At 41.9% G+C, this 22,687-nt stretch overlaps 1 protein-coding gene across 3 annotated transcripts in view; it reads left to right on the top strand.

Annotated features, from left to right (window-relative positions):
- The window catches only part of RASSF8 (Ras association domain family member 8), an 89,648-nt gene extending 67,966 nt beyond the window's left edge, over positions 1 to 21,682 (top strand). For 2 of the 3 annotated variants that reach the window (XM_055711887.1, XM_055711888.1), the window contains 4 exons: positions 456 to 649; positions 11,868 to 12,757; positions 15,154 to 15,298; positions 16,455 to 21,682. In XM_055711887.1, the coding sequence (XP_055567862.1) occupies positions 547 to 649; positions 11,868 to 12,757; positions 15,154 to 15,298; positions 16,455 to 16,576 (1,260 nt within the window). In that variant the 5' untranslated portion in view covers positions 456 to 546 and the 3' untranslated portion in view covers positions 16,577 to 21,682. The remainder of the gene's footprint in view (positions 1 to 455; positions 650 to 11,867; positions 12,758 to 15,153; positions 15,299 to 16,454) is intronic. The other variant, XR_008732447.1, reaches the window with a different exon arrangement.
- Positions 21,683 to 22,687: the final 1,005 nt, after the last annotated feature.

Here is a 22,687-nt window from a genome sequence, read left to right as displayed (position 1 = left end):
GTCTAGGAACCTTCAGCTGCTTCTGTATGAGAGCAAGGTTGGACTCATGGATGGCTGTAATTAAAAATGTTTCCCCCTTCTTTTGCTATATCACCACCTGCTAGAAATTACTGAACAAACACTGAAAGCATCTATAACCCGTCCCTTGAGACATCCCGGCACTATATAAAGGAAGAGGAGCACTTGTTACGAGAAACAGTTATGAGTTACTCCAGAGTTGTTCAGTGCTATTTCTCTTGGTGCTCTTTTTGTAACAATTTTTAGTATTTTTAGGAAACAAACTGTGGTGGAACTTCTGATATGTGTACAGAATGGGTAGACGTTGCTAAAGCGTGGGATGTTTGATTCCTGTTGTTTTTAAAGGAAGCTGTGTTGCCTCTTCTACCCAATAGATGTTAAGGTAAATTTGCTTGGTGATGCCTCACTATAAACACCAGGATTTTCCTCTCTTCCAGCTGCTGAGAAGCCTGCTGCATTAGCTCTGGTGTCGCTGCAAGTATGACTTGACTGATTTGCATTCATGGCTCTTGGATGATTTGGTGAACCATGGAGCTCAAAGTATGGGTGGACGGAGTCCAGAGAATTGTGTGTGGGGTCACCGAAGTCACAACATGCCAGGAAGTTGTCATAGCCCTTGCTCAGGCTATTGGTAAGTAGCTGTCAGCTGGATGTCTGGGAACTGGGATGAAGCTTTTTTTTTATGAAGCTAAACTGGGGGAAGGTGGGGTTTCACTGAGTATCAGTAGACCATGAATGTACAATACACAGTGGGATAACCTTGCAGTGTAAACTTGTAGCCTTTGATTTTTACCCTGTCAGAGAGAGATTAAAAAGGAAAAAAAGAAACACGTTGAAATTTATAAACTTTTATTGAGTACAAATGTATTCTCTAAATAATAATAATAATAATAATATACTGTTGTTGTCAATGTTTTCAGTACCAAAGAAATACAAAAGCAGTGCAAAGCAATTGGTTGGCTTTCACAAGCTAATGAAATTCCTTGAAATTATACACACAGTAAGTATCCCTAGCTATACTGGGAATAGAGTAGATCAAGGAAACAACCTTCAAGTTCTCCTCTTACTTCTGCACGCCACATAACTTGGTACTGGTGAAAGGGTAACGAAGTCTGTTTGGTGTTAGCTATTTGCAGAACAGGTTGGGAAAAAAACCTAACAACCGTTCAGGCTCCACTACAAGAAAAAGCATTCATTCAGTCTTGTCAGATCTTTCTCGGTGACTGAGAGCATCCTGAATAAGCCTTAAGGATTAACTTCATCCCTTCAGTGCTTCCTGTGCTGAATCTTATTCTTCGCTAAAATTTTATAATTGGCTTTACTCACTCCTTAAATTTAGGCATTAAAACTTATGTCTTACCTAAAATTAAATTTATAATTTAAGGGCTAGCTTTTGCATTTTTCAGTATTCCAACAATTTTGCAAGACTGTACTTTCATCTGATGGAGTAGAAGACTGGCACTTTTATATCTTAAGAGAATTCAACACAATGCTAGAGCGTGTACATTTATATGCATCAAATACCTTTTAAAGTTTGATTTAAAAATTGTGGAAAGTCAGTATGTCTCTAAAATTTTGTATTTGATGGTTAACTGTTAAGTGTGCTTTTACTATTTTAGTTGCAGCTTTTAATGCTAATTGATTTTATTAATTCCTTGCTTTCATATGTCATTTTCTGCCTGTAGGGTTTTTTAAGGCACGATTATGCTAGCATGATTATTTCCCAGTAATGATTAAGGAGTGTTACGTATTTAAAAAAATAAAGTGGTTGTGATAGACTTCTGTTCTTTGCTTTCAATCTCTCTTTCATCCTGTTTCCTATCACAAAACAAAAAATGTCAGACTCCCAATTCAAAACAATAATTTAATGTTCGTTCGCCTGCGTAATTTCTCTGTGTTTTTTCTGTATCCTCAGTTATTAGCCTGAACTCTGAAAAGACTCCATCAGCCTTGGAAATGCACCCAGTTTTTGTCAACTCAGCAGACTTCCTTTTCTGTAACACGTCACCAGTTCATCTGAGGCATGCAGCTCTGATTCCATGCAGAGTTAAATTTCAGTTACAACCAGAGCCAAATTAAGATAATCCTTTGGAAACTCCTTCCTGAGGCAAATATTCTTTCTAGAAAACATCTACAGTAAATGCGGTCCAGTTTCTCACTGAAGCAGCAAGGACAACATTAAACACCGTATAACTTAGGCTTGTGTGTCTTTGGCAGCTAGGGCTTTCCCAACCCTGCTGTCAGGGTGTTCATCAGAAAAGCAACCATATGTCTGCTCCTTTGATTTGGCTATAGGTACTAGCTTACCAGAAATAATTGTCACTTGAATTTGAATGGGAATCTATTCAAATTTATCCCTCTAGCTCTCACCTGACATTTGGTGATGGAAAATAGCCAGTCTTAGTTGGCTTCCTCCTTGGTTGGCTCTGATCTTATTTTCCACTTTGTGAATGCTGAAGGAGCCAGACTGCATAGTTTAGCAGGACTTAATATTATTTTGTCTGTCTGTTGCAAAGTTTGAGATGCTCCTTTTGTTTTATCGTGCCTTACAGTTTATTGCTAGGTCCGTGACTTAAAAAATAGAACATGCACATACACACAGACAACACAATAGTCTTTTTTGAGCCTGCAATATGAACTGCAATAAGTGTATTATTTGTGTTGAAATGCAGTGTCTGGAATATCTGCAAATTAACTTGCTTTACAGCCATATCCACTAAAGAATGCACAAGCCAAAGACAGTTCAATTAAGACATCCATAGTTCAAGAAGCTTCTCATGGACAGACTGAAGCTGCCTCTATTCCAGAGATATGAAAAGTAAAGCTTTACGATGTATTTCAAAAATAGGAAAATCAAAATTATAGAATGGGCTGTGGTTGGAGGGCACCTCTGAACAACATCATCTGGTCCAACTCTGCTGCTGAGAGTCAGCTAGAGCACCTTGCTCAGGACCATGTGCAGTCAGGTTTTGAATATGGCCGAGTAAGGAGACTCTACCACCTCTCTGGACCACCTCTTCCCAGTGTTCAGTCACCCTTGCAGTAAAAATGTTTTTTCCTTACATTTGAATGGAATTTCTTGTATTTCAAGAAACTTCTTTTGCTGTCACTTTATCAAATGCAGGGCTGTGCCTCCTGATCTCCTGCTGTGATAAGAGCAACAAAAAGGTTTTCATCTATGTACTTTCCAACTCTCCTGTCATGTGATGGAAATTCAGTAATAGCTCTCTTCAGGATGTGAAAGTATTCTCTCTTCGGTTTTTTCTTCTCTCTTTCTTTTAAATGCAAAGGCAGGAACTTATGTTCTAGGGCCATTTTATCCAAACAAAAATAGCAAGTCATGCTGGGCTATGCCCCTTTTCAGGAGGTTCTGTCTCCTACCCAAAGTGTACTCTAATCCTTTGGAAGTGGAGTTCTGTCATTTAACTCGCCTGGCTAATGCTCCTTGACCTATTCCTTACAAATTGGTATCTATCACTATTACTCTTTCAGTGGACAGGCTTGCTTGTCTCTCTTCCTTTGGGGCTGTCCTCTTGATGGATAACATTTGCATTACCTCTGCTTTCGTTATGATCTTCTTACCCTGTTGCCCATCTGTTGATCACTGTGGAATAGAAAATTATTCTATTCAAAGTTTCTGTACAAATAGGTGTTTTTTTTTAATTTCTATTTGGCTTGAAGTTAAAGGGTTTGAATTAAATCTCAAATAAACCTTATTCTTTAAAACAAAAAGTAAGGGAGAGTTTTGTCCTTTGATCACCCCACCAAAGCTTATTTTAAAAATATATGTATATAATTTAATGAATGTGAGAGAGAATAATAGCAATTGGATATAATTTTGGATGCTGTAATTGATCGTGTCTCTAACTTAGGAGTTAGAAATGCCTTAGCTGGAGGAATGGTCACTGGAATTCTGTTAAAGATGGACATAAACTATCCACTTAGAAGTTTCTAGAAAGTAAAATCACCTCCCACTGGGATCTGTAAGAACACTTGATATTACCTCTTGTGAGTTTTATCCAGGACTGCTTTATTATTTTGCTTAACTCAAGGACGTTGCAAATTACAAAGAGGAAGATTTTGCCTAATAATACAAATAAGAGAAGTGATCGTTTTATCATGAGAAATGAAGCCCTAACTAAAATGCAGAAATATACCACAGCGCACAGTTAAAATGGAGTCATGAGTCTTGTTTTAAATTTTTTTTCCAGGAGAGATGAGCTAATTTTATCACATCCATCATTGTCTATTTTGAAAATACATGTTTGGCAGCAAATTCTGCCTGGTTTTCTGCTTACACTAGCTTTTCTGTGCATTCTGTGAAAATCATGCCAGAATGCCTTCATATAAACATTGCTTTGCGCGTTTTGATTCTCCTTCTTAATTTGGGCAACTGAAAAACAAGTAAAAAAGAAAAAACTGCCGATATTTTCCAACTAGTTGGTAAATCTGGTCAGAGGTCTGGCATATACTCTGGCAGAGTAATATATGGACTTAATAGTCAAGTGTGTGAGTGTAGTGGCATCTCTCAAAAAACCATTGTAATACTGAGGGGAAAAACAGATGGTATCCTAAAAGAAAGCAAGGTAATTGTGTTAGCTGATAGTTCAGGGAAATGTAGTTTAACTACAGAGTATTTTTTTTTTTTTAATTGGCTTTTACTGTGGGGTTTTTTTTTCATTCAAATCTAAAAAATAAAAATCTTCCAAAGGAAAATAGGGATGAATAATGCAGTCACAAATATACTTGCCCTGTTCCTTCAGAAGTGTCATCTCCCAGGTCCAGCCCCTGTGAGGATTTTTACTGCATTTGTTGTGATTTCTTTTCCCTCTGTAGACTAGAGTGTGACCTCTGTACTCAGGATGATGTGTGCTTCCTAGAAAGAGAATACTTCAGTCCAGAGATGTGAAGCTTAAATTTCTGACTCAAAGGGCATTTTTGTCTGCCCTCCCCATAATCTTCTGTGGCAAATAATTAAAATGGCAGACTTGCTTTAAATAGTGCTGTGGACTTTGGTTTTCTGGCTGTAGCATATCAGGAGAATGAGAACAACACTTCACCAAACAAGAAGTACAGCTGTCTCTTTTTAAAATTAAACAAATGCAGCTGTCGGGTTTTTTTATTGCAGTTAAGTATTTTTCCTCAAAGATAAATGGGGTGTATTTGTGAAAATAAAGCACTAATTTGCTCATTTTGTTTCAGACGTGTTACAGCATTGTAAGGCTCAGCCAGAGTTGAATCTGGAAAAATCATGCCACTTCATTGATGTCTCTTCTTATGTTCATCCCTTCCTCTAAATACTTTCTGCAAAAGCAAGTGCCAGAGCTGGCTGTCAGACACTGAGGGGGAGAGAAAACAGTCTGAGATTGAACTGAGTCACAGTGCCGAGTCTGAAGAGGAGTAGTAAAACGGGCCAATTCTTGTTGTGTACAAACTAAGGTTTTTAGACATTGAACCAATCTTGTAGTTTACTGCTAAGAATCCCTTAAAAGCTGTGTTATTTTTGACCCCGAATTTCATTCTCTGCTGCTTCCAATAGCAGCATTGGGGGGTAATAATTAGTACAAGAAAGTTGCATGCAGTGGTGATCCCATTATGTGATTGCATAAACTTTTTTGTTTAGAAATCTAGTGACATTAACCTTCCGGAGAGGCACGGTGGTTGGGTGGGGATGATTTGATGCCACCTTTAATGATGTGGTACGTCTGGTGTAGCGGTAGCATGTGCAGCAGAGACCTGGGCTGCTTGATCTGTTTTGCCACATCTTCTGTTTGACCTTGGCCAAACTGCTCCTCTGCATTGTTCTACCAATTTAGGAAATGGGTCTAAACTAAGCGTGGTACCTTGGGGTGCTTAGACAAAAGGCAGTTGAAAGTACGAAGTGACTTTAAGTGCTTTGCTTTGTCAGACTGATAAACTCTTGTATACCCTTTTTTGAGTGGAAGGATAATAGTAATAGGCTAAGACTTCAGTCCTCATAAAGACATTGAGCACAGCTGTACCTAGTGAGCTAAGCAGACCTTCCCTGCCATTAGACTTGAGCCTGTATATCTCTGTGGGCTTATATGTATATATGTTTTCCTAGGACTGGGCTCCTGTTCTGATTCTCATCATTTTCTACGGTGTGTGCATACATGTGCGTGCGAAATATAGCATGAGTTAAGAAATCTGAGTTAACTCAAACTCTAACCTATATTTTGAAGGCTTTTAAAATCTTTCTTGGGTATTTAGTGAGTTCTCAGGTAGCTGGAGTGGTATTTTTTTTTAATTTCTATGGATGATAAGTATTACATAACAAATGAAATGTCAGCTTCATATTTCAAAGATACCTAGTTCAAATCGTACTGCATTTATTCAAATTGCCAGCAATTATTTTTCTGTCTGTGCTGTTAAAGATTAGGAGTTAATGCTGTTGCCCCTTTGGTAAGGCAGACCATTTTCTCCCACATATTCCACTTGTTAAGAGTTCTTTCAAGATTTCACCCATGTACATTATTTTTTTCTTTATATCGCTGTGTTAAGGAGGACAGCATCCTTTAGCCTAGGGCTGGGTGGCTGCCTCTGGGAAACCAAGTGCGTTAGGAAGCTGTATCCATGCCAGGGAGGGGGTGCACTGGTCAGTGCCCCAGAGCTCTGGGCAGTCTGGGTTGACATACCTGGCTTTACCTCCATGGAAAGCTGCTCGCAGACAGGTGACAGTATGTATATACTTACTATGCACTGTTGTGAGTTTGGGGTGCTCATTCGGATTCAGCTCAAGAGTGAGACTAGTACAACTTCGTTTTAGTTTGGGTGTCTTCAAACTTGTGTCTTGCATGCAATTTTTTTTTTTTTTTTTTTTTTTTTTGAGACTCCGGTGTCCAGAGTGCCACCTTGCAGGGCAGGTCTTTGGCACAGCTGCTGTGCAGCAGCAGAGGTGATGGGATCCCTGGGAAAAATGGGAGCTAGGAGGATGCCTGCCAGGCAGCTCCCCTGGCACCAAGTACATCCTGGTGGTCCTGGAGAAGGAGAAACTGGGAGCAAGACTGGATGACCTCTAGTGACAAAGGCCTGCTCTTGCACACCCTAGCCCCTTCCCTTGGGAAGGACAGGTACCCCGTGATTAAGACTGCTCATCACAGTCTCCCAGAAACTGTGTGAGACCAGGGCCGTGACTCACCTGCTTGCACTGACTCACTGCTGTAGGTCCTGTCTGTGAAGCATGGGAGACGCTTAATGAAAAGATGGATCTTACTTGGTGTTTGAAATATACTTTTTTAGCCTGACTGGAAAGATAAGGCACAGATACCTTTTTACATGGTGTATTATGCTACCTGCATATAAAAATAAAAAAGCAGTACCTGTCCCAAAAGTGCAAAACATTTCAGGGAGGAAGAAAAGGAATGAATCATTTCTGTCCTGAGAAACAGTATTGATGAACTCAGGTTACAGTCCTGCCAAAAGTGTTGCATGAGAAATACTGCTACTTTCCTTTGGAATTTCATTTTCACTTTTGGCAGCAGAAATAGTTGCTCATTGTCTACTGTATCAGGTACAACTATTAAAGCATGTAGAGAAGCTTAAAGTGAATAATAGTTATATGGGTCCTACTGCCTTCATGGAGTGTAATTTAAAAGCCTGCCTCTTGAGAGTCTGAAAAAAAATGTTCAATTACCTTGTTCCTATATTTCATTAGTTTAATCACTGTTCGTTGTAATGGAACCTGTGTTTAAATTACCAAATTACTTTAATCCTGAACTAAGACTACAGTGGTTGGGCACATGACATGGGCGCTCGGGTCCAGAGCTTGCTGTGTGGCTGTACAGCAGAGCAGTGGCTGATCAGGGATACTGGCTGCAGTTAGATCTTCAGTGTCTCATTGATCAAGTGATAACCAGCGGCATTAGAGCTGGATTCAAACCACTGGTAACAGCTAGTTGCAGGCTATCAGAAGAACATCAGTGTTGTGGGGTCCATATATTTCCTTTCTTGATTTCTTTCTTACTTTTAAAATAAAAGATTGGTTTGGAGATGTTCCTATATTAATAGAACCGGTGATAACTTCGTATGCTTAGATAGCTGTAGCTGTAAACTTGACCTGTTAGCCTTTGACACTGGCCCTTTGTGCAGATGCAGCGTGCTCTATGTGTGCAAATATATACCTGCTTCTGTTATAGCTCGTCATGCATTGTTGTGCAACACATATACAAAACTTTGATTGTTTTCAGATGGTATTATTATATGGTCCATGTGGGGGACCATTATATCAATGGGTCAATGGGTCAGCACAGAATATTAATGAGAAGTAGCTGGCTAGTGAATGGTGGGGTAGAGGCTTTGTGCTTTCTCCAGCCCCTGAATTTGTTTTCTGAAGAGGGAACCGTAGAACACAGCACTACCGGTGCTCATTTGGGTCAGCCTGGGTTGTTTTCTTTACTGTTCTCAGTAGTACAAGTCTTTGGTAGAAGTATTTTAAGAAACAATAAAACCTGAACAACCAAAAAGGAACAAAACCCCCAAACAAACATGAGATCCCACCCTGGTCTAATATGTTCTAGTCATACATGTTCTTTAAGAAAAGTTTGGTTTCAGAAGTTGTAAAACATCCACTGACAGGGCACACACCCATTGTGAACATCAGTACTGTAACTAAAGCTGGGCTTTGGCAGCTCCTTAAATCTGCTCATCTGACTTTACCTGGAAACAGGTCATAAATCTGCATGAGATGCAGTGCGTTCAGTGTGCGGCTGGGAGAGACGCTGTGGTTTAATGAATGCCATACGTCGCTGATACGGGGTGCGTTATGTGAATACGATAGTAACTAATTTTTGAAATGGTAATATTTGGATGAATGAGGTAGGACTGAGTTCTGCCAGGTGCTGTGTAAGGACAAACAATCTCTATTTCAGAAACCTTATGGACAACATACAAGACAAGCAGCAGCATGCAGGTGTTGAACTGTTCTTTGTCAACAACCCAAGCAACCCGCTTTCTCCTTGTCAATGGCAGCACATCAAAACCAGCAGTTTGTTATAAGGATGCCTGTCTTCTGAAATATTCTGTCATTAGTTTTGAATCAACCCTTCATTTGTTAAGTAATCCCTGCAAATGCAAGCGAACATCACAGTTGTGGTTGTCCAGGTATTGTTAATCTGCGTCATACCTAGGCTGAACACACTAAACCTAGGTAATGATCTTGGATGAGGATAGCTTTGTTTTAGGCAAATACTGAACTCCAGGTGTGGCAGTTGAACTGTCTTAAGTATTACTTCTACAAAACACTTTCTTTTATGTGGATCTTGAGTGCCAAATTCATTATTTAGGACTGCGTGTAGATTTGGAACCCTAAGCTAAGATGGAAATAGTTCTTGGCAAGTGCTTTGCTTAATTCTTTAATTCGCTTTTGGTTGAGATTGTTAGCTTTATTCCTCTCCCTCTTTTTTTTTTTTTTTTTTCCCTTCTTGTTACATTTCTTCTAAGAAGTGTATTTAATAGCAAAGTGAATAGAAATGCATGCTTATCACTCCCCTAGTGGTACCTACTCTTGTTCACAATTTCAAAACCTCTTTGAACTTGGCTGTTTCTGACACAACAAGCACATTAGGAGCATTAGCATGATTACAAGCTGAAAGCTTAAGATTAACAAAATATAAAGTGGTAAAGTACAAGCTTTGTCTTGGGTTCTGTGGTATGCTTTTACTTAATTTTTCTTCTCTGGGATTTTATTGTTAGTATGCTATGGCAAGCGGTACTAGGTTTATTTTTCCTGTAACACTGATGCCTACTACAAACTGTAAGTCTTCATGGATCAATGAACATTTTGGACTTTGTACCTTGGTGTAGTAAACTTGGTTTTTAAGTACTTTATAGCAATAAACTTTAAATCCATTTCTGAGTGTTGCCCAAGCATGTTGGTATGCTGATAGATATTTTTTTTTCTTTCTTTCTTTTTTTTTCCTCTCCCCCCCCTCCCCCTTGCTTAACTCAAGTCATTTATAAGGCATTTGGGGTGTTGGATTGCTGTTCCCATGCTGCTTGCCTTGTTTTGCTGACTTCTATCAATCAAATCTTTCAGTTCTCACTTGTAACTTGAAAGTGAACGTGGACATTTTGGTCTCTTATTTGGCCAGCTAACTACCTCTAGTATGTCCGACAAGCCAAAGTAGCCTGTTCTCTAGGCGGTGCCTGTGCAGCTGATGTTGTGGTAGTTGTTCTTTGCATTGTCAGCTAACTATGAGAAAGTGAGATCAGAGGAACTGTTTCCAACACAGTAGGAATATCGGGAGTTCTTTATAAGGCTGGTCAGACAATATCAGATTTTAGGAGGCTACATAGTATGCTAATCACCACAGTGGAGTTTGTCTCCTACAAATTTGAAATGGAGAGGCTGTGCAAGTGTTGTGGTTAGACTGGCCGGAGGCAGATCTCCAGCCTGAGATTGGACTGTTTTTGTTATTTGGGGAAAAAGTGCAGTGGTTGGGTGAGTGGTGCAAGGAAAGAAAATTCATCAGATGGATTACCACTGATAACTACATTTATTCCAACTCTTCCACTCCCTAGTTGTGTATATGACAAGTGTTTTATCTAGGCATTTATGCGATGCCATAAATCCTCATTTGAAGATCTATCATGGAATTAAATGTATGTAATCCATTAAAATAGCTAATGATGTTTTTAAGGTTAATGGCAATTCAGAAATTCGTCAAGATCATGCTTTAAAAGCAATTGATCTCTCACATCTTTTTGTAAACAATGTTGTGGCTTTTAAGTGAAGTCACTTTTCATGATAAGGGAAAAATCTCTTCTGCATGTGGAGAACATTATCTCAGACTAGTAAGAGTGCTTGGAAAAAATAAAAATAGTGGAAAACCTCAAATGCTGTATTTTTGTAGCATTCAAAGCATCCCATAAAGGTCGTCAGAGGAAAAAGACAGCTGAAGTGAATTTAATTCTGGTAGCAGCACAAATGAAGCCATAAACATGAGCTGTACCTGCTCCTAGCCTAGAAGCAAACGGTGGTGCATGCGTTGTACAGCTGCTGTCAGTGCAGGAGGCGGAAAGCAGCATCACAGCAGTTACGAAAGGAGTCGGGGGGATTCCTGAAGGTTGCGTGTGAGCTGCTGTTCCCCGGGAGGGGGCTGTGCGGGGGGCCCGGGCTGCTGCTTCCCAGCTCGGGCGCTGCCGCTGCTGCTCTCGTCCGTGTTCCACGCCGGGAGGGTCTGGCGCAGCCTGTTACCGGGGCCCGAGCCCCCCGCTGTCCCTCCCGGCCCCCCCAACCCCCCGGGGGGCGCGGGCTGGGGTGCTGGGGCGGCACCAGCCATCGCCGCTCCGGCCGGTGGGCGATACAGGCTAAAAGCGAACACGCTGCCTGCAGGTTTGGGTATTTTGTTTGGCTGCATGAAAGGTGTTGAACTCTTCCTGCTCCCGTTTTCTTCCTCTAGAGATGTGCCTTTGGAGTGTTTCTTTGCTGGACCCCGGCATGGCTGGGTCACTGGCTCTAATGTCGGCGGCTGCCAGTCCGAGGGAGCCCCGCAGCTGTGCGGTTCCCCTTGTGCGCGCACCGTACCCGCTTGCTCCGTGACTGCGGCGCCTGGAGCGGGTTCTCCTGAGGTCACTTGCAGCTGACATGCGCCAGTTAGTGCTCGGCTCGGGGAGCGGAGGAGCGCTTACTCTAACGCGGGACGATGCGGGCGGAGGAGCCGGCGGAGCGGGGCGCTGCCGCAGCTCCCGTGAGCGGGCGCGCCCCCGTGAGCGCGGCGCCGGGCGGCCGCCGGGGGGCGTCCGCGGCCCGAGCCGCCCCCGCTCGGCGGTCGCGCTGTCGGGCAGCGCCCCCTGGCGGCCGCCCGCTGACGGCTGTGCTTGCCTTGCAGGTCGCACCGGCAGGTACACGCTGATCGAGAAATGGCGGGACACGGAGCGGCACCTGGCGCCGCACGAGAACCCCATCGTTTCGCTGAACAAGTGGGGACAGTACGCGAGCGACGTGCAGCTGATCCTGCGCCGCACCGGGCCCTCCCTGAGCGAGCGGCCGACTTCGGACAGCGTGGCTCGCATCCCGGAGAGGACGCTGTACCGGCAGAGCTTGCCGCCCCTGGCCAAGCTGAGGCCGCCCGGCGACAAATCCATGAAGAGGAGGGAGCCGAAAAGGAAATCCCTCACCTTCACCGGGGGAGCCAAAGGGTTAATGGACATCTTTGGGAAAAGCAAGGAATCCGAGTTCAAGCAAAAGGTGCTCAACAACTGTAAAACGACTGCGGACGAGCTGAAGAAACTGATCCACCTCCAGACGGAGAAGCTTCAGTGCATTGAGAAGCAGCTGGAGTCCAACGAAGCTGAGATCCGCTACTGGGAACAAAAGTATAACTCCAGCCTGGAAGAAGAAATTCTCAAGCTAGAGCAGAAGATCAAAAGGAACGAAGTGGAGATTGAAGAGGAAGAGTTCTGGGAAAACGAGCTGCAGATTGAACAGGAGAATGAAAAACAGCTGAAGGAGCAGCTGCAGGAGATGAGGCAGAGGATCCTGGAGTGTGAAAGCAAGCTGAAGGACTACGTCTCTCAGATCCACAACATGGAAAGTGGCCTTGAAGCAGAAAAGTTGCAGCGGGAAGTCCAGGAGTCCCAAGTGAATGAAGAAGAGGTCAAGGAAAAGATCGAGAAGGTGAAGGGTGAAATTGATATTCAGGGCCAGCAGAGCCTGAGATTGGAAAATGGCATTAAAGCTGTAGAAAGGTCTTTGGGCCAAGCTACCAAACGGTTACAGGTAAGACTGTAATTTTTATCCGTGGCTAAAGAAAAGTCAAAGACCTGACTGTAAGCAATTTCTCTTACATTTTGGAGATTTGGAGCCCATGAAAGAAGACATGAGAAAGTTTCCACAGTGAATTGGGGTAAAAGGAAGAAAGTGTTTCATTTTCAAATTGCATTTCAGATATTTTTTTTTAAAGCAGACAATTTTAACTTCACCTGTGTGTATTTTGATCATTCAGTCTGAAAAGAAAACTAGTAGTTGGTTTGTTGTCTCAAGGTAAACCGGCAGGTGTTTTGGTGGATGTGTTCCTGGCCATTCAGGCCAGGGTGGCCTGCAGGGTTAGCGCTGAGTGCCCAGCACCTTTTATTTATTTACGTGCTGGCTCAGTTTCTGTCCCATCAGTTAAGCTTTGGTTTGCTACTGTTCCCTGACCTCTGAGAAACCACTCGAAGCGTATCTTCACTGTGCAGTGGTCCATGATAGAGAAACACCAGAGGTAATTTCAGCCAAACTAGCTGAGGGCAGTATGGGTGCATCCATGGCAATGCATCTAGCCACTGTGCCCTGCTGAGATGGAGTGCTCACTGGCTCCAGCGAGGTGCTGCTGTGCTAGTGGGTCTGGGCTTTTTTACATCTCAGACAAGTAATATCTCCTGCACAAACAGCAGCACATTTAGGGCTAGCAGGGGATTGTTGTGCTGCTAGGTCCTAAACAGGACCATAGTGCTCTCTCTCGGCTGAATGCCTTTAAAAATACTAGTCTTCAAATTCCTGTGGATTTGGGATTAGATATCTTGAGGTTTAGGTCCTAGATCTTGGTAGCTCTCTGCTTCATATTGTTAAATTTCAGGGAAATTTGTGCTGTCATAACCTCTTCTGAGGCTAAACTTCTGATTCTTGCTAGGTTTGTCTGCTACCAAAATAGATGAATTCAAAAGAACAGTCCAAAAGCAGCACCTGGAAAGATGGATGTAGAGCTAAAATAACTGTTAACTTACAAGGCTCTTTTTTTTAAAAGAAGAGCATCTCCCTTTTCTTGTCTGACTTGCTGGTATACAAGATTTTATTTTCTGTACATCTCAGGTGTTTGTGGGCGGGTGTGTCAAAAGAGAATCCAGTCTCTTGATTCCATGCTGAAGTTAATGATGTCACCTGGAACTTGATAGAGCTCAAAAGAATAAATACAAATGAAAATCCAGCTGCTAGCTGGATGAGGTGAAGGAAAGGTTGTGGCTCTTGGGATTTTAATGTGCCATGTAAGATAGGACTGAGGCACCATACAGCAGTTTGAGCTGTGATTCTTGCTGTATTCCCGGGCTTCACAGTTACTGTATTCCATAGTGCTGTGGTTGCAGTAAGGTGATTCTGCTGTGAATATATAAAGGGATTTTGCATCCTTACTCCTGAGCACCCAGAACCATGTCAGCATAAGCCGTTTTTACTAAATGAGGAGGGGGAAAAAATGTAATCTGTTCATGTAAAGCAAAATGGATGAAAACTGTAATCAGTTTTGGCCATACTTACCTATCCTAAGTTTCCAGTCACGCGATGCTCAAGGATTTGTGCTGACAGAAAGTATCAAGTCCTCTTTGTATATTTTACCTATACTCAGTAACACTGCGTAACACTGCACAGAAATGCCCGCAGACATGCTGCATGGCATCTGGGTAGCCACCTGTCCCCATGTGGTCAGAGGTGAGGCCAGAACAGGCTATGGAGGAGCATCACATGCAGCTGTCTGCTGATGGAGCTGAATCTGGGGGGAAGGGGGAATCGTTGTAGTCTTAAGACTGTCATAATCTGTTGGAGCTATAGGTTTCGCGTATCGTGACAGAATCAGACCCTTGAGGAATATCCTAAGTAATCACCTTCTGTTCTCGTGAAGGGGTGGTGAACCAGGCAGGATTTGGCCGCATTGTGCAAAACGGTAGGCTTGCAGAGTGAGAGAATTGTGTCCATAAAAATTCATACTGTAAATAGAAAATGCAGAGAACAAGAAGGAGAAGGGAATTATTCTCCTTTTAGGAACAGAAAAACTAAATGAGCTGTCCAAGTCGCACTGGCTGCTTCTGGCAGAGCTAAAATTTGGTGCCAGACTGATGCTCAGTTGATGTATTTTTTCAGAATGCATGCTATTACTTTTATTTGCTCACATCTGTTGTGCCAACGTTTTTCTCAGGTGAGGCAGATGTAAACAGACCAGTAGGAACCCCTAATAAGTAATAGTGTTGATTCGCTTTCTGAATTACGAGAGTAAAATACCTTTCAACTCTTCCATTTGCCTTTGAATTTTAAAATCTTAGGCTTTCTCTGCAAAAGGAAAAGCATTAATTGCCCAATTGCAAATAGTCTTGAAATGCTGCTTTATGCTCGCTGCTGCTCAGCAGATGTTTTCTCTTTCCTGGCAGGACAGGGAACAAGAACTCGAGCAACTGACAAAGGAGCTACGACAGGTCAATCTCCAACAGTTCATCCAGCAAACGGGAACAAAGGTCACGGTGCTGCCAGCAGACCCTGTTGAGGTGGAGGCCCCGCATGTGGAGCTCGAGAGAGGTGCAGCACTCGGAATGCTTTTGGTGGGCGGGAGAAGGGGATGGCAATGTATTTACCTGCTGTATTAATGCTAACACTGATACACGAAGTGAATGCTCTGTTTGTGAAGAAGTTAGCAAAATATTAAGAAAGCACATTGTCAAATATTTCTTTTGATTCCAAGGGCTTAGCACGCTATAAATAAAGTGCAGTATGCAGATAACTTCTCTGCCACTGTGCCTAGGCTTATGTTTGTCCCATCAGTAACCCATTAGGGCAGTAGCTTTCAAGTGCAGCTGCCATGGCTGCAGGCATGTAAGCTGGCAGGCAACATGATTGCACATCTGACATTGCTGTTCATCTGGGTTCTTCCTCTTTTGGTGGGATGTGTTGTCAAAGTAGAAAAGGAATGTGTCTGGATCTCAAGAAATCCCAGACAGCAGCCACACGGGAATAGGAGCTAATCCAGCTGGGCTGCCAGCCATCCAGAAGTCCTGCACAGATGGCTGTTACAGCATGTGCAAATTGACTTTGCCTCTAGTGAAATCAGTGCATTCTGCACATGCTCACATCTGAATTCAGAATTTCCTGGACAGAAACATAGGAGTGCTTCAACTGCGTGTCAGAACTGTGGCACAAGCAGAAACTCCTTTGCTGCAGCTCAGGCTCTGCTGTGGTGTGCTCTGTCCACTACCCTGCTTGCAAGGGGGCTGTTTCTTTCAACATTCTTCTTAGCTGGTTCTGTCCTTCCTTGTAGAAAACTCTCTAACCAAAAGGCATTGGGAGGGTAGGGAGGTTTGGAGAGAAGTCAAGACAAACAGGCCTTAAATGTCAGCACTTGTATGAACTTTGTGCTTTAAGTGGGCAGAAAGTCGAAGCTTTGAGTTACTATAGGTGCAAGCTTTGTCTTCACATTACTGTATAACTGTATTGCATGTATTTATATGCATATTCCTTGGCAGGGGGGGGAGTAGTTGTATTGCGTAGATGTATCTTTCTGTTTGGAAATGAGTCAGAAGCTTGCACCTTAGATCTCAACACTTCTTAGTCAGGCATTTGAATTTTTTGTTGTATGTGGTATTAGTTTTTCTACACTGCACTAAGCAGGAAGAAAATAGGTGTTCTACAGACATCGTCCTTGATGATGACTTTTCTAACTGCCCTTTTTCTTGCACAGAGCCAACATTTCAGTCTGGATCACTGAAGCGCCCTGGCTCATCGAGGCAACTCCCCAGTAACCTTCGGATTCTACAGAATCCCCTGTCATCTGGTTTTAACCCGGAGGGCATTTATGTATGACAGTACATACCTCTTCTGGAGAGGACCTAGCAAGGTACCCTGGACAAGATACACTTTTGTTTTATTCTGCCAATGATGAATGGAAGAAGATTTTTATTTTCTTTTTTTGTTGTTGTTGTTGTTGGGGGGTTTTTTGTTAAGCCGACACTTTTTTTTTTTTCTTCTTCCTCCAACACACCACTTGGAGCCATACCCTGTGCACTGATGCTAAAGAGACAGAGGAACTGTCTCGATTCCTAATTGGCAAGGATGACCTTGCTGTCAACACAGCTAGAGTGCAAAAACCTTCATTTGTTTTTGCCACTTCAGAAGTGTTTGGGAAAGTATTGTTCCTTGTATAGGCATAAATAATAGACTGAGGGTGAAGGAAACCATGTATGCAACTTACCTGAGGTTTAATTTATTCCCTTTAATCAAATGGACGTGTGAATGTTGACCTTTTATATTTTTATTTTTAACTTGTGAGTAATCACGTATGGCTGTATGTCAGTCTGACAAGGTGACTTTAATTTGTGTGTACAAACATCCACCATTTGATCAAGTAAAACAACTTGCAATGCAGAGTTCTGTGGAGTGCTGAACCGTTGAAATGGTTTCTCACCACTGGCTTTGTAACAGTTTCTGTTGTGGGTCATAATATGTCATGTTCCATCCATTGCTACCTTTTAAGGCTTGAAAAGTGAGCTTGTGGGATTTACTTGCTGTTGAATCTGCCTTGAATGAAGCACCTAGTATTCAAAAGATTTATGAAACATAAACCTTGGCTTGGTAAAAATATTTCCAGCATATGATTGAGGATGCACTAGTTAGATGATATTTTATTATATAGAATGTATATTTGAAATATTTTGCCACATTGTATATGCCTTTTGAGAAAAGAACAATGTAAGAAGTTGTCTTCATATATCTTACCAAAAGAGAGCAGGAGGCTTTCACTGTGTGTGATTTTGTACTTTATTTTTTCCACTAGCCATTACAGTGTTCTTGTTTTGCGGTAAATCTTGCTGTTGGAGAAGAAAAAAACACAAACAAATAAGCATCATATTCCAGCTTCCAGAATTCACTCAAGTTTTGTGAAGAAACCTGTCGGAGTCTCATGAAGTCAGTAGCAGAGCTTCTACTGACTTGTGTGGGGCCAGGATTTCGTTCCAGGTCCCCAGTGTTAAATGGTAGATGTCTAGCCCCTTTGAAAGATATATGGCTGCTCAGTCACTTAGAGAATATAAAGCTTACAAACAGGAAATTCACAGATCTGGTGGTAATTTTTTACAAAACATGACAAGAGAATGTTACTGCGTCTTGACATCGCTCGATGCAATCAAAGTTAAGCAGGGATTAGACAAAACGGCTTCCATGCAGAAAGTTAAGACACTACCAAGTAGCGTGTTGGTTACAGGCCTTGGAATTAGATTGCTGAAGTGGACACCAAGTTTGTAGAGAAAGTGACTGGCATCAGTGGGACACTTTGGGTACATTAGGAGGCTGGCCTCATGGATGAGTTAGAGAAGGGATGGGCCTTACCTAGTTGCATTTGGATTTCCTGTTCTAACAGCAACTCACACGTATCATCATCCCCACATTTGAGATCCCCTTGATATGAGAGGGGGTCACTGGGCTTTCACTGCAGTATTGAATACCTGGACTTCAGTCAGTGGCAAAATGTCAGCACCCCTGATGTCTTTGGAAGGGTCAGGATTTTACCACTGGTAGGAAATTCCAAGCTTTTTGCCATAGAAAATACATAAGAATTCTTAACTCCAAGCATCCTCTTGTGTTGATTTACTGATGTGCAGATAAATGTTAATTTAAGTTTCCTTTTTTAAAAGAAAAGCTTCCTGGCAAATGGAAGTTTTAGAAAACATAGTAGATAATGAAGGACTCTTGAGTGTTTAATGCATTTTTTTTCCCTTTCCACTTATTAACGGCATCATATATTCTAAAAATGCTGCTGTATTTTGACTAACAGCAGCAGATAAGGCTGTGAATATATAAAGGACCTTTCCAAATGGACTCTGAATTTTTACTGTTTAATTTATCAAGTTCCCCCCCCCCGCCCCCCCCCCCCCCCCCCCCCCCGTGAGCAAACTGGAAAATGAGATGTTCCTACTTGAGGAATCTTTGCAGTGCTCACAGATTTACTACTTACTGTTAGCTTATCACAGTTCTATGCTCATGTTAGCTGTGCCCGTAACTTTGTATTAAAAAAAAAGAATGTGTATGTGTATATATATATTAAAAAAAAGTGTAAAATATACACAGTTTGGGGACATTATCTGTCCAAGGTACTTGAGCATATATGCCTTACATTCTGGGTTCAATTTAGAGAAGTAAAATGGCCCTCTCCAGTGGATATCTTGCATCTTCAGCACCTCTTGATGTTAGACAACTGAGGCACTCAGCACCTTGCAAAGTCTGGCCCAAATTATGCTGCATGGGGGTGGGGGGAAACACAAGGAAAAGCCTGATGCAATTTCAGTCTTGTACTGAAATGAAGTGTTTTTAAGGCAGATCGGCATACTTACCCAGCTAATGTTTTTGTCATACTTTGTGACTGGTCCATCTCCCACAGATGTCAGTTGAGCTGAATTGGGCTCTTGCATCATAAAAACTGCTCTCTTTCTCTGCCAGGTTATTCTTTAAGATGGAGGGAGGACGGAAAGGATTAAAAGGAAGGGTAAGAGCGGCTTTTGGAGGGCTTGAGTTGTGGTTTTGTAATAGAATCAGGAAAGGAATTTGCCATTTATGTTAAAAATTAACACCTGCTGACTGCAGCAGCTGTTTGACAGAGAGGCCAGCCTGGAGCTGGCTCAGGAGTGGCTGCAGCATCATCACTGAGTGGACCCTTAGTGTCAGGCCTTTAGCATATGTCAAGGTGATCTGAAAAACGTTTACAGCTTCAGCCACTGTTGTGGCAAAGGAGAGGCTTTGGTATCCAACCCTGTCATTTGTGAAACACTGACAAATTCCCCTGCCCCTACCATACTCCTCTTGCTTATCGAATTTCACCCAGGCTAAAGTTCTATAGCATTTTCATCCGCTCTGTAAATAAACCAAAAAGAAATGGCATGCCCTTGCATTAAATGTGAATTGAACACAATGTATTACAGTTATAAAAATTCCTTACACTATGGCATTAAGAGTTTTGCTTCTGATCAACTGTAGAACCTCACTCTTTCTTTACAAATGTAGAAAAAAAAATCATTTTCAAAAGTGTTTCAAACCTACCTACAGGGCATTAGCAGAAAGGAAGCTACACATACTGTTTTTATGAAGTGCCATATTATTTACTGGGCAGCATGATAAAAATGGAGGGGTTTGTGCTTGCATTAAATAGTTGAATACACAAGCACTATTTTCCAGTGCATGGGGAATTTATATGGAGAACTCCTGTAATTTATTACTAACGGAATTAACTGTGTTACCTCTCTCATCCATGAGAATACAGTTTATTTTTGCTGGCGATGCTATTTTGTTAGGAGAAGAGGCAGGGAGGGTTGACCATTTGAAAAGCCAATAGGTTAATGCTAAGGTAAATATTCTGAATGCCTGAGTAAGGGAGAAACCCAAGTCCTGTTCTGAAAAGTCAGCTAGGAACCTGCCTCCCTTTATCATTCAGCGGGATGTAGGTTCCCAAGTGCCTGATTTGCTTCTGGAAATGGTGTGTTAGCTTTGAGATTACTTGCTTTTCTAAACCCTAGCAAGTTGGAAGGATGTTCTTAAAGAAGAGAACTACCACTAGCATTAGCAATATGCAAACATGCTTTCATTGTGATGTAAGAGGGGAAAAGAACCATTAGTGAAATAAAAATCTCCTCTTGGGGCAATAATGCCTTGTTTTTAGTGTGAAGAGAATTGCATTATTTTAGTGAACGGAGATCATATGAGTATGATCAAAAAAATTGATCTTGTAGTTTTTAGTGAGTTATCTTGAAGCATATAAATTCCTGATGTGCATTAACTTGAGTGAATTGGGCCTTAATGATCCATGTAAATAACAAAACTGTATTCAGATATTTTTTTTCCAGAAGATAGTCTCTAATGGTCTGTACTGTATTAAAATAAGTGTCAAAGTGTTACTTTTATATTACACCTCTTTTTTTTTTTTTTTTTTAAAGGACATTGAAACCTGCATGTTTATTCTATTTGCTACAGTATTTTAATGTTTTGGATGAAGGCCATCGGCTGTATGGAGATGACAAAACAATCATTCTGTCTATTTATTCAGTATTGCTGCTTAAAGTTTTCAAAATAAAGCTTTCAATGCCAATATAGTGACTGATTGAAAGCTGTTCTAGCTCTCTTCAGGTGTTTTTTTCTATGTTTATAGAAAACTAAATAAGTGAAACTTGGTATATAAACTGTTGTACCAGCAAAGAATTATTGCAATAATATTGTGGGGAGGGGTTAGGGTAAGTGTGTGCAGTATATACATAAATGTATGCATGCAGCGAATGCATTTAGGTCTCAAGTAAATGGAGTGCTAAGGAATGTTCAAATCCTTTGTGGGCTTGCAAGCAACTTACCCATGCAATCAAATACTGGTCAGTGCTTCATGCCAGCATGCAGTGCTTGTGAGGGGCACAGCAAGCAGAGGTGGTCACAAAGGATCAGCTCAGAGCCCTTTGAACCAAATGGGATTTAAGTACATTCTTGAGTATTCCATAGATGTGTTTCTGAATTGGGCCTAAAAGCATGTTGTGAGTCAAAAATCTTTCAGTTGCAGCAAGGATGCCTCGTTTCAAGCATAGCTGGTGCCTCTGAAAATTTGAGTAGTTTTGAGATGGATCAAGTATGCCTGCTCTATTTGTAAAGGGTATCAAAATGCAGAGAACATTCACCTTCGTGATCACCCCATGAAACTACTAACTAGGGGTTCTGACTGGAAGATTTGAGTTGCTGATGCTTTAACCTAGAAAAGCAATGCAAACTAACTGTGAAAGCACGAGTGAGCATTTTATTACTGCTCTGCTTCAATGCAAGATGAAAATCTGTATTATATGTAACTATATTTTTTGTCATTTAAAAAGCTTCTATTTTTTATTATTCTCATGACTGGCTGACAAAAGATATTGGATATGCTCCCATACAATAAATTCCCCTCTGAAACTTTGGGTCTTTACAGTTCATGGTTTGCTGGATTTGCACTGTTCATCTCGCGCACATCTCATGATACAGCTACTGGAGCTCTGTCTGTCAAAGAACTCTTAGCCTGAAAGCAGGCCAAGGTAATGCTTGGTGTATCTAGAGCTCAAATGCTTTCAGAAATGGCCGCGTGTCAAGCGCTAGGACACAAGGAACACTCCTAAATGGCAATTTACTTGGAGGTATGGTCCACAACAGCTGCTTGTGTGGGGCCTCTGTGGCAGACAAGAGAGGTCCTCTGCCATAAAGTGTGCACACACAGTATTTTTCATCAGATACAGCCCAGAAACTAGAAGAGAATGGAGTGGCTTGTTTTTAGCTGAGGAGCCGTTACTAAGATTAATACTAATTCTGAAAGATAGAATTGGTCAGTGACTCAGAGGAAGCGTAACTTAAACCAAAGAGGCAGGGGTTTGCTTGGAGAGGTGATCAGGGAGAGGAACTGAATGTACAGAATCTTCACACAACAAATAACAATGTGCACAGATGCTTCAGGAGCAGGAAGAAACTGAGCTTTGAACAAAGAACTAAAGACCCAATTCAGGCTTCGTTATTGTGCTGAAGACTGGAGGGCCTGTGAAGATTGCTTGAGATCATTTGAGTTAAGGCAGGGAACCTGCTACAGCTAGAGACTGGTGATTTAAGCCATCCAAATGCAGTCCTTAGTGTAATATCCCAACAAATGGATTTTCGTAAGCCAGCTGGAGCCTAATCTCATTAGATGGGAGGAGAAATGAGCTAACAGTAGTAGCACTGTTGACCGGCGATAAGACAAAGAATGTCATGAGCTTCACTGAAACCCTAGCACATGACATTCCTATTGGCGGGACCATGTAAGTTGTAGAGTACCTCTGCTCCTGAAAGGTACCCTTTTCTGCTTCCGTGCAAGTCAGCTGGCTGGGTTTTGTGGTAACTAAAGTTTCCCAGCATGCTCAGTAGAGCCAGGGCTACAGCGAATGGTTCTGATCT

Source organism: Falco cherrug, chromosome 5 (genome assembly GCF_023634085.1).
Source record: "Falco cherrug isolate bFalChe1 chromosome 5, bFalChe1.pri, whole genome shotgun sequence".
Lineage (NCBI taxonomy): Eukaryota > Metazoa > Chordata > Aves > Falconiformes > Falconidae > Falco > Falco cherrug.
Note: the sequence above shows the minus strand (reverse complement) of the source record. Positions and strands in the feature narration are given on the sequence as shown.